The 10,825-nt window shown below is 56.2% G+C and overlaps 1 protein-coding gene across 3 annotated transcripts in view; it reads left to right on the top strand.

Moving 5' to 3' along the window:
• The window catches only part of PTPA (protein phosphatase 2 phosphatase activator), a gene marked incomplete at its 5' end in the record, with an annotated part of 25,746 nt that overhangs the window by 6,381 nt on the left and 8,540 nt on the right, over nt 1-10,825 (top strand). For 2 of the 3 annotated variants that reach the window (XM_027773998.1, XM_006153952.3), the window contains 5 exon segments: nt 2,156-2,281; nt 5,673-5,790; nt 7,469-7,568; nt 8,454-8,578; nt 9,508-9,608. In XM_027773998.1, the coding sequence (XP_027629799.1) occupies nt 2,156-2,281; nt 5,673-5,790; nt 7,469-7,568; nt 8,454-8,578; nt 9,508-9,608 (570 nt within the window). 3 annotated transcript variants of the gene reach the window in all.

Here is a 10,825-nt window from a genome sequence, read left to right as displayed (position 1 = left end):
CCGGGGAGATGGCCACGCTGCAATCCCTTCTCCTCCATTCTCCTCTCAGATCTTGGGCACGTACGGACACATGCCTGGCATGAGTTTAAGCCACCGGGTCTGGGACTCGAACTGTGGTTGGCTACATGGGAGTCCAGCAGCAGCCATTATGCTAACTGCTGGTCCTGTGTGTGTGTTTCTTAATGTGCTAAGGGAGTGAGATAAAAAATTGACAAAAGTAATTTTGGGGAACACTTTATTGGTCCGTGAAATCCCAAAAGGAAGAACTGGTCTAGGGAGAGAGAGGGGAGCTCAAATGATTCTTAGTGCCTCCGAGGGGTTTTGGCCTATGGTTGCTGCCCCTCCAGCCCCCTCCCAGCATGCTAGACAATAGAGGCAGCCCCTACACGCACAGCACCCTCTCCAGGAAGGAGCTGAGAGCCTTTTCCTTACTCATTGGCCCGGCCGAGCTAGCAGCTGGGGCCGGGCTGTGGGTGCCTTGGGCGTGAGGGCTCCTTCTTATCCCACTCAGTGCCTTACCAGAGACTGGGCTCTCCGGGGGCCTGGGGCTCCTTGGGGCAGGGTAGCTGGGCTCTGGGCTTTGGTCTGTGCTCACCAGCTGATCCTGGCAACCTGGTTCTTCACAAAACCAGGCTCTGGCAACCCTTTCTCTCACATTTCAGCAAGACAACTTTGTGCCACCCTGGCCTTCTGCCTTCTCCTCCTACAGGTAGCTTTTTCTTTCCTCCCACGCTCCAGCAAAGACCAAGAGGAAATGAGGACGTAGCATTCAGGGCTGTCGTCTTGTTGCTCAGTGCCAGGGGGCGCTGTAAAGATCCCTTGCACCTGTGGCTTCTGGAGCTCTGTGCCAGCCCACATGTGTCCCTTTAGCCCAAGCCTGCCTCTTCCCCATCCTACACACACAGCCTTGGGGAGTGGTCTCTGCAACTGTGCCTTGCCCTCCCAGGCACGTCTTTGCATGTGGGTATCACCCTCCGGTTTCTCCTGTCTGGTGCCAGGATTTCTTGGAGGTTTCTCTTCTATCTTCGGTGCCCAGTTGACGCAAGCACGACTGGCTTCCTAGCAGGCACCCTCTTCCAAAGGCTGCTGGATTCCGCAGAGCATGCTGTGCCTGTCTTTTGTCCTGGCCTTTTTCTCCAAGCCACCTCCTGGCCACCCTGGCAGACCGTGGTTCTGGATGGATAGCCTATCAGATTTCCTCAGTACCACCTGTGTGCCAGTGTGCCTGAGCTTGTGTTAGATGCCACCTCTCAGTCCCAGCTTCTGTGGGAAAGAGATGGGTGCCCAAACCCTGCTGCCCACAGAGCGCTGCACTGGATGACCCAGCGTTCCCACAGAGATGGGGTTGCGAGGTGTTTACCACTGCGTGCTCTGGGGTGCAGTGGGACAGCTGCAAACAGCCTAGCCGCTGAACAGTGAGGAACTGGCTTAGGAAACGACAGTCCGTGGGTATGAGGAAGCTGTCCTAACGTGATGGCATCAGGGAGGCCCACGAGGAACGAGCAGGTTGCTCAGCAGTGTCTGTCCTGTGACCCACTTCCGAGAGAGGATGAGCCTGAGCAGACTGCGCTGCCTCACCAGGTCCTTACCACCAGCCGAGGTCAGAGAGCCGCAATCCTTGCCCAGGCTCTCACAGCATCTATGAGTTGGGGCCCATCGGCTGTCAAGGTTAGTCCCGTGCCGAAAGTAGAAAAGACCAAATGAGGCAAAACAGAGGGCAGGTGAGCGAGGGCCTGCCTCGTGTTCCTCTGGGCAGCGAGATCCCTGGTCATTTCCACATTATGCCCTTTGCATTTCTGTACTCTGGGGTGGATTTTTGGCGTACTCAACCAAACACCTCAGCAAAGTCACCATTTCGCAGGCAGGACTGGAGTTGTGTGTGGCAGCAGCTCCTCCTGGCCGGTGGCGTGGAAGCCAGGTGCTGAAGCCACCCTCGTCCTCGCCCCATCTGCTTGGTGCTCTTCCTTCTCTGAGCAGCTCACCGGGCTCCCCTGAATCCTGCTTCATGTTGGGAAGACAGAGGGACAGGGAGGGGACCAGCCAGTTAGTGCCATATGTAGTGGTCATTGTCCAGCAGCAGTTGGGGTGTCCTTCTGTGGCTCTAGCCTGGGGCCACTGGCACTGTGGCTGAGCTCCCCCTATCTTGCCTCCACAGGCCATTGAGAAACTGGTCAGTCTTCTCAACACCCTAGACAGGTGGATTGATGAGACGCCTCCAGTGGACCAGCCCTCCCGGTTTGGGAACAAGGCCTACAGGACCTGGTATGCTAAACTTGATGAGGTGAGGCTTCCGGGACAGGCTGGGGCTGGGCTGGCGCGAGTGTTCCTGGCACCAGATGAGGGAGGCTGGTGGTGTTGAAAGCAGGTGTTTCACGCCTTTGGCCATTTCCAAACCACAGGGAGTTTGTTATAGTGGCAGTTCCGTTTCCCAGAATCACATCTTATCCTCTGTCCTGGCTGTTCATGGAGGCAGCGTATTAGTGACGATGGAAACACCCCACATACCCGTCTGTGGAGGGCTCACCGAGTCAGCCTGCCCACTCAGACCCAGAGTACTGTGCAGCTGTGAGGAAGGCCGCCCGCTAGGCAGCAGGGGCCATGGCCTGCTGTAGGACTGGTGGAGGTGCGGTGTGCACAGTAGGCTACTTTTTCGTAAGAGAGCGGGGAGATGTGTTCGTATCGCTTATATTTGAATAAAGAAGCATCCCTGCAAAAACGCACAGGAGGCTGTGAAGCTGTACTTGGGTTTGAGGGCAGAGGAGAATGGGGTGGAATGAGACTCAGCGCATCTCTTCTTAGTGTTTCCATTTTTTATTTATATGAAGGTGTGACCTGTTTGAGGCAAACAGTCAAAGCTCCAGGGCCTCAGGCGCACACCTTGGAAAGGAAGAGTCTGTAGGTCTGGGGAGGGTCTGGGAGTCCAGACTTCCACCAGCTTTCCAAGAGATGCTCGTGGCAGGTGTACAGTTGAACTTAGAGACACTGACCCCTGCTCCCCGGCCCACGAGGAGGAGAGAGCACAGCACTGTGCCGAGGTGGCCTGGGCTGCTCTGGGCGCTCAGATGGCACCTGGCTGCTTCCAAATGTTGCCAGAGGCTGTGTGTGCTCACTGGGGAGAGAGAGAGAGGAAGAGAGACGGGGAGAGGGGGGGACACAGAGGGGGACAGAGAGGGGGAGAGTGAGAGGGACAGAGCATCCCCCCACAGGAGATGGCCTTGGCATTCTCCCTTCTCCTCCATTTCTCCTTCCACTCAGGGTTTTGGCAGAGGTCCTAGACTGGAACTGTGTGGTTGACCGTGAGGGATCCAGCTGCCTTAGCATCAGGCCATGGACTGGCATACACATGGTCTTTATCTTAAAGAAGTATTTATTTAATTTCATTAATTATTATTATTTTAAATTTGCTGTAGCACTCATGCGTTCACCAGGGAGACAGGGAGGGAGTGAGGGAAAGTGAGAAAGCAAACCACCAGCTCTGGAACTCAGAACATGGTTGGCCATGTGGGAGTCCAATGCCCTAACCCGCCATGCCACTTGCTGGCCCTGGCACATGGTATTTTATTTTATAATAATAATTATTATTATTTTAGAGAGATTTTTGTTATGTAGTGCACATGCTCACTAGAGAGGTGGTGAAGTAGAAAGTGAGAAGTCGCCTCCCAGGGGAGATGGCCTTGCCACAATCCCTTCTCCAGACTACTGTCAGGATTTTGGGTATGGCGGCAAAAGTTTCAAACTGCTGGGTCCAGGACCTGAACCATGGTCAGCCATATGTGAGTCCAGTGCCTTAGGTGAGTCCGTTATGCCACCTGCTAGCCCCCAGCACATGGTCTATTAAAGAAGACCTTTATTAAGTTATAACTTAAGAGAAAGCTGATAAATTGGGCCAGCAGGTGGTGTGGTGGTTGAGGCACTGGACTCCCACATGTCCTACCTTTGTTCAAGTCTCGGACCTGGCAGCTTGCTTTCTCATTTTCCCTCTCTCTCTTTCTCTGTTTCTCTTTGTTGAGTGCATATGGCCTATAGCAAATTAAAGAATAAGAATAATAAAATAAAATAATCCTAAGTGTTTGCCATGAGGTGTGCATGCTCATCAGAGAGGAGAGGCAGAGTGAGAGTGTGAAGTCACTCCTGGAGGGGGTAGCCATACTGTAATCCCTTCTCCATCCTCTAGAGATTTTGGGAACATACACCCGGCGTGGTTTTCAAACCACTGGGTCCAGGACTTGAACTACCGTCAACCAGGTGGGAATCCAGCTGCCTTAACCACCACGCCACCTGCTGGCCCCCAAAACCAACTATTCCCAAAAAAGGAGAGAACGTTGGCAAGTCATAGTCGTGTAGCTTGTTTGTTTCTAACGTCTTACTCATGCAGCCCCCACCTGCATCAGCTAGAAGCCATTCCCGCATGCCAGCAGGGTGCTCTTAGCCCTTCCCCGTGACGTCTTCCACTCCTGGTTTCTATTCTTTGTTTTTCTTTCCTTTGTTTTTTGTTTTGTTTGTTTTTGTTTGTTTGTTTGTTTGTGCCTGTTTTTGAGTTTGGTATAAATGTCTAACTGCTGCTGGTTTTTTATTTTATTTTTTTAATTGCCAAATGGTATGTGCACTCACTAGAGTGAGAGGGAGGAAGAGCAAGTGTGTGACACCCCTGGTGGGGCATGATCACACCGTGACCCCTTTTCTTCGTATCTCCAGCCCGTCAGGATTTCGGGCACGCATGTACATGAGTTCAGTATGTGTTCTGTTTTATTCTGTTTTTAAAGAGCGATTTTTGTTATAGGGCATGAGTGTTTTCTGGAGAGAGAGAGAGAGAGACAGAAAGCGAGAAATCACCCCCCGAAAAGGGATGACCACATTACAATCCTCCACTCTCCTCTTGAGATTTTTGGGCACACACTCATATGTGTGTGCGTTTCAAGCTACCAGGTCTGGGATGCGAACTGCAGTCGGCCACGTGGGAGTCCAGTGACATAACCATTATGCCATCTGCTGGCCCTGTCCAGTATGTCCTTTAAGCTACTGGGGCTGGGATTCAAACTCTGGTTGGCCGTGTGGATCCTACTCCCTACACATGGCACTTAACCACTTGCTGTTCCATGAGGCTGGCCCCTGTCTGGCTTCTTTTGCTCAGCATTCTGCCTGGGAATTATTGATGTGGTCCTAAGCTGCAGGGAGTCTTTTTCTTCGCTGTGTAGTATTCCGTTTGTAGTACAAATAGACGACAGCGTACTCATTTCCGTGGTTTTGGACATTTTTCTTGTGCTTCCACATCCTGGCTGCTGTAAAAGCTGCTGCTCTGAGTGTGCCTCATCTGTCTTTGGTGGACATAAGGTGCAGATCTGGCCACCCCGACAGTGCGAAGGATAATGGCACTTCAAGATAATGTGCTGACCTCAGTCTCTGCAGGCCTCTGGTCAGTGGAGTTGAGTGGCTTCTTTTCTGGTTCCTCTTGTCTTGTCCAGGCCTTGGTCTTGGAGGAGGAGTCGGCAGGTGAGCCACCCAGGGTAGTCTCGTGGCACAAACAGAATGTTCTCCCTTTCTTCCCTCTGGGCCCTGAGAACAGGCAGCCAGGCTGGCCAGGCGTGGCAGCCTGAGCCCCAGCCAGATGTCGCCTCTGGGCGCCCCTGCCTGCCCACCAGGGTGCCGCCACTTCATTTCTCTTGTGTTATCAGGAAGCAGAAAACTTGGTGGCCACAGTCGTCCCCACCCATCTGGCAGCTGCTGTGCCCGAGGTGGCCGTTTACCTAAAGGAGTCGGTGGGCAACTCCACGCGCATTGACTACGGCACAGGTATGCCCGTGGGCTCTCACTTGGCTTCACTGTTTGCTTTTCTTGGGCTGCTTCCTCTTCACACTGGATGGTTTTGGGGCTCTCTGAGCAACGGAGAGTTCTCCAGGCCTGGGGTGCCAGGCAGCTGCAGGGTAGGAGGGTGAGGGCAAGGTGGGGGGCAGTGTGGCGAGGCCTGGTGCTGCATTCCTGACTCAGTCCACCAGGGGGAGCTGATGCCACATGCTTGGTGCCTGTTCGCAGAGCTGAATTCCCTTGGTAAAGATGGTCTTTTTTTGTAAGCTCCTCATAATCACCAAAATGATGATTTATTGAGCACTTACTGTATCTCAAGGCAACTACTCACCCGAACTTTGAGGAGTGAGAGAGGCCCTGTGGTAGCATCAGGGCGGGCACACCCCGAGCCCTGCTCTTTGGGCTGTTGAGCTCTTCAGATCTGATGCCCATGCTGGCCAATCGGACTTGGACCTTGACAAGAGACACTGTGTGGGCACCTTGGAAGGGGAGTGTCCTTTACCGTAGGGGTGGCCTGTGTAGCCAAGGAAGATCCCTGCTTTGGGAAGGGCCCGCCTTTCCTTGCCTGAAACAGCAAATGTGAGTCCTCTTCCTTCCTGGGAACGTGGGCCACAGGGGAAGCCCAGGCTAGGCAAGCTGGAGAAGGGCTCTTTTACCTGTGTCCTGGCAAAGTTTTGTCCCCCTCCCTGTGCAGCTGGGGTAGAGGTATACCAAGTGTGTGGAGATTTTTAGAAGGGGGACTTTGACCACGACCAACAGGAAAAAAGTCCCAGAGGGAGGCCTAGCCAGGTCAGCAGGTGCTCCCAGGGACACGAGAGCCCCTGCACGGCTGCGCGCACCCAGGCTGGTCATAGCTGGAAACCAGCAGGTGGAAGCAGCCAAGCTCACCAGACCCCAGAGAGACCTTCATTCTGTGGAAATGGGGCAGGAAGCCACCGAGATAGCTGTCCTCGGTTTCCTCCAAATAGTTTTTTCACAACACACGACCCGGGGATTCAACACAGTCCAGGCGTAGTTTCTGCGTTGGCCATGGCCGGGTGGGTGCCTGGAGAGGAAGCAGGGTGCCATTGACCTTGTAACCTGATAGCGTTCCCTGCTGAGAAGCCTGTGGTGGCTCCCTTTGCCCCTAGGATAGAGTCTAGCTCTGTGCTATGGCTGTCGAGGCCCACGGACCTGCAGCTTCACCTCGCCATGCTTTCTCCCCCACTCTCTCTGCCTTCTTGGGCTCTTCCCACAGACGGCCCTTGGGGCCTGTGCACACGCTGGTCCTTCTGGCTGGAATGAATTTCTTGCATCCTGCACTCTCTTCACTTTCCAACTCCCAGTCACCTTTCAAATTTCCTATGAAATGTTAGCTCCTTAGGGGAGACCTTGAGCCCTGTGTCAGAGTCCCCCTGAGAATCGTGGTGGTAGTTATATGTTTAATGTCTGTCATCTCTGATGGATCACAATTCTCCGAGGGCAGGGACTTACCTGCCACTGTCTCCCTAGTTCTGATGGGGATGGTGACTGCCCACATAGTAGGTGTTCAATAAATACGACAGAATTGCTCAGTGAGCTAAAGGTACACAGTGACATGTAAATGCCCGCTGAAGAAGTCAACGGCCTCGGCCCTTCGGGGTGAAGTTACATAGAAGACTGTCAACCTGGCTGTTTTTCTCCCCAGGGCATGAGGCAGCCTTTGCTGCTTTCCTCTGCTGTCTCTGCAAGATTGGGGTGCTCCGGGTGGATGACCAAATAGCGATTGTCTTCAAGGTGTTCAATCGGTGAGGGAGAGGAGGTTCGGGGGTGGGGTGGCTGCGAGTGGGAGCAGGAACGAGAGTGGGCGCAAGGGCGGGGTCTCATCAGATCGGGGGTGGGGTACCGAGGGCCCTCCTGAGTGGCTCGCAGTGCTCTTGGCCTGTCCTGATTGACTGGCTGTGGAGAGGTGCCCAAGGTTCCTTCCGACAGGTTCAGATTCACCTCTGGGTAGAAGCAAGTGAAGGCAATGCCATGCAGTGATGCCTGATGTGACCACATGGAGGCGCCACACTAAGCACTTCACTTGGAGTTCACTTAATTCTCACCACTGCCCTAGGGAGTCGCGGCTGTTACTCCATTTTCTCGAGGAGGAAATAGAGGCATAGGACCTCTTCACTGAGGTCATACAGCCAGCTGAGCCTTGGTGACCCGGGCAGCAGCGTCCTCCCAGAGCTCCGTCTCCACTCCCGGGGCCTTGGCCTGGAGAGGCCGCTGCTGTAGGCCTGTGGTGGGGTGGGGGAGCAGTGTGCGTCAGCCACAGTGTCAGAAATTCCAGGACCCCGGTCATCTGCTTGGGCTCTGACCAGTTTGCAGGCTGGAGGGAGTGAGGCTCCTGCCTGAGGTCTTCGGTGCTGGCAGGAGTTGATGACACTAAAACCCAGCCCCCACTCAGTGTTTTGTTCCTCTTCTGGTCCAAAAGAAGGCTTGGGGTGGGGGGACAGGTGAAGCGATGCTGTCTGGAGAGCGACGGCTGACACACGGCTGGCTGGCACTTGTCACTGCAAACTGGATAGAGACCAGTGACACCCTTCAGTGGTTGCTCCTGCCTCCTCGTGCTCCCAGTGCAGAAGGCTTGACGGTGTCTTTTTGCCTTTCACCCTCTCTCCTTTCTTTCCCGCCCTCCTGTGCAGGTACCTTGAGGTTATGCGGAAACTCCAGAAAACTTACAGGATGGAGCCAGCTGGCAGCCAGGGCGTGTGGGGCCTGGACGACTTCCAGTTTCTGCCCTTCATCTGGGGCAGTTCACAGCTGATAGGTACCTGCCCCACTGCTCCTCCTCCCTTCCTCCTGCCCAGGGCAGTGACAGCTTGTGGAGCAGGGAATTAGACTGGCTATTGACGAGCCTCCGTGCTGTTGACCTTCTGCTGCAAGCCGCTGTGGCGGCAGAGTGCCACCAAGATAATGGAAAGTGACGTGGCTGGAGCGAGGGCGAGCCCGGGGCACAATGGACTGGGTGAGATGCGCCAGCTCCTGGCAGCAACTGCAGGTTGGGATGAGGGACGCTTTTGACTCCGTGACCAGCATCAGCCCCTGTTGCTAGTGAGCTGTGTGCAGGGCCAGGTGCGGGAGAGGAGCCGCGCTCTGCGGGCCCAGGGGCAGTGCGCTCTTGTCTTTCCCTGGTCTCAGAAACCCTCTTCCAGACCGTTCAGCTAGTTGGGATTGAGCAGGGGCAGAGATTGCAAGACCACCTCTGTTCGGTGTAGAGTGAGCTGCCTGCCAAATCCTGTTCCCGTGTGACCAGGGGAGGGCATGGCCTATGCCGGGCACTGCTCTCACGGCCTCAGTCGCTCACCTCCGATCCCAACGACCTGAGGGCCTTCGCTCCCGAGGCCAGCCCCACTGAGCCTGCCTGGGCCAGGTGCCCTGCCGAGTGCTGTGTGTGGTAGTTACTGTTGTTGGGTCCTCGGGGCCCTTGGGGGCAGTGAGGCACTAAACCCAGGTTGTCATCCCCACTGCTCAGGCAAGTGGACCGAGCCTAGCCTTGGAGGGTACTGGCTGGGGAGCGCAGCCCGGCTGGGGCTTAGTGCCCTGGCACGCATTCAGGCATGAGGCCAGCTACTGCTCCTGCAGGAGGGTGTGGGCACCATGCAGGACTGTGGCCCTCGGGTGGACTGTGCCGGGCTGGGGCAGCCCGTGGGTTCTAGGACTGGTCCTGAGCCCAAGGCTGCCCTCGGCTCTTCCCAGACCACCCACACCTAGAGCCCAGGCACTTCGTGGACGAGAAGGCCGTGAATGAGAACCATGAGGACTTCATGTTCCTGGAGTGTGTCCGGTTCATCACAGAGGTAAGGGGGGAGCTGGGTGGCCTTGGGTTGGGGCGGGGGGCAGGCAGTCCACACATGGAGGACTGGCGCCAGAGACAGGTTCTTGGAGAGGAAGCCCCTGGGCCTCTCCTGAGGGGTCTAGCCAGCTCCAGAGCCCAGGACCTCCTCGCCCAGATGGGGGGTATCTGCTGAGCCCACAGGACCGTCAAGTGGAGGGAGTAAGACTCAGGTACCAGCTGGACAGAAAGGGTGGCCGGGTGCCGTGGGGCACACCCGTGTCTCTGGGGGGCCTGCAAGCTCACGGGCATATGGGATGAGTCCCAGAGGGGTCGGAGCCACATCTTTTCTGCTGAAGGGACACCCCTCTGTCAGTGCCGGGGCATGAGGACCTGGCCCAGCACGGTGCTGGCGGTCAGCCCTGCTGGCCGGGCTCTGCTGGATGTGGCTGTCTCTCAGGCAGAACTCCCCCAAGTGGGGCGTTGAGCCCCTTCACCCAGATGGCCCGGGGGAGTTTGTTAAGATGCACATTCCTGGGCCCACCCCCAACTTTCCCAGTTGGAATCTCAGGGGACCAGAGCCAGGAGACTGGGGACCCACCACTCTTGGGGCCTTTCTCCCAGGAAGCCTCAGAACTTTCATCCCCCCCTGCCCTGCCTCCCAGCCCAGACTTCCCTGGGTGCCCTGGCTCTGACTGGGGAGGGTTCTCACCCTCTTCTTGTCATCCTGATGTCCGCAGGCATGTCCCTGCCTCCATGAGGTCCCTGGCACAGCAGAGGGCCTCCTACCTGTGGGGGCTCCTCCCCCAGCTCCCATTCTGAGCCCCCTGAAGAGGGGAGAGGCTGGTTAAGCAGCCTTGGCTCTTCTGATCTCTTCCTGGTCAGCATTCGGCTCAGGCTGCTGCCAAACTCTGGAGGCCAGAGGGGAGTGACACGTTTTTTCCAAGTCAGCAAATGGAGCTGGGACTGACGGCTGGGCGGCCGGCCCCACTCAGATCTGCTGCCTTCAGCAGTGTAGCAGGCCCAAGGTCGGAAGGACTCGGGGCCGCCTGGCTGGCTGCCTTGAAGCCAGTCACGCGCTGCTCTCGACCGAGTGGCTGCGAGGGTCTGCAGAGCCCTGGGAGACCCCGGGAGGAGCAGGAGGAGCGAGTGGGAAGGCGGGGTGCGGAGTCGACGCCCAGCTCTCTGCTGGGGGCTGAGGCAAGGCTGTTTTGGCTCCCCCCCGCCGGCGCGCCACCAACT

This window comes from Tupaia chinensis, unplaced genomic scaffold, assembly GCF_000334495.1.
Source record: "Tupaia chinensis unplaced genomic scaffold, TupChi_1.0 Scaffold000394_1, whole genome shotgun sequence".
In the NCBI taxonomy this organism is placed as follows: Eukaryota; Metazoa; Chordata; class Mammalia; order Scandentia; family Tupaiidae; genus Tupaia; species Tupaia belangeri.
The sequence above is the reverse complement of the archived record's forward strand: the minus strand, read 5'-3'. Positions and strand labels throughout refer to the sequence as shown.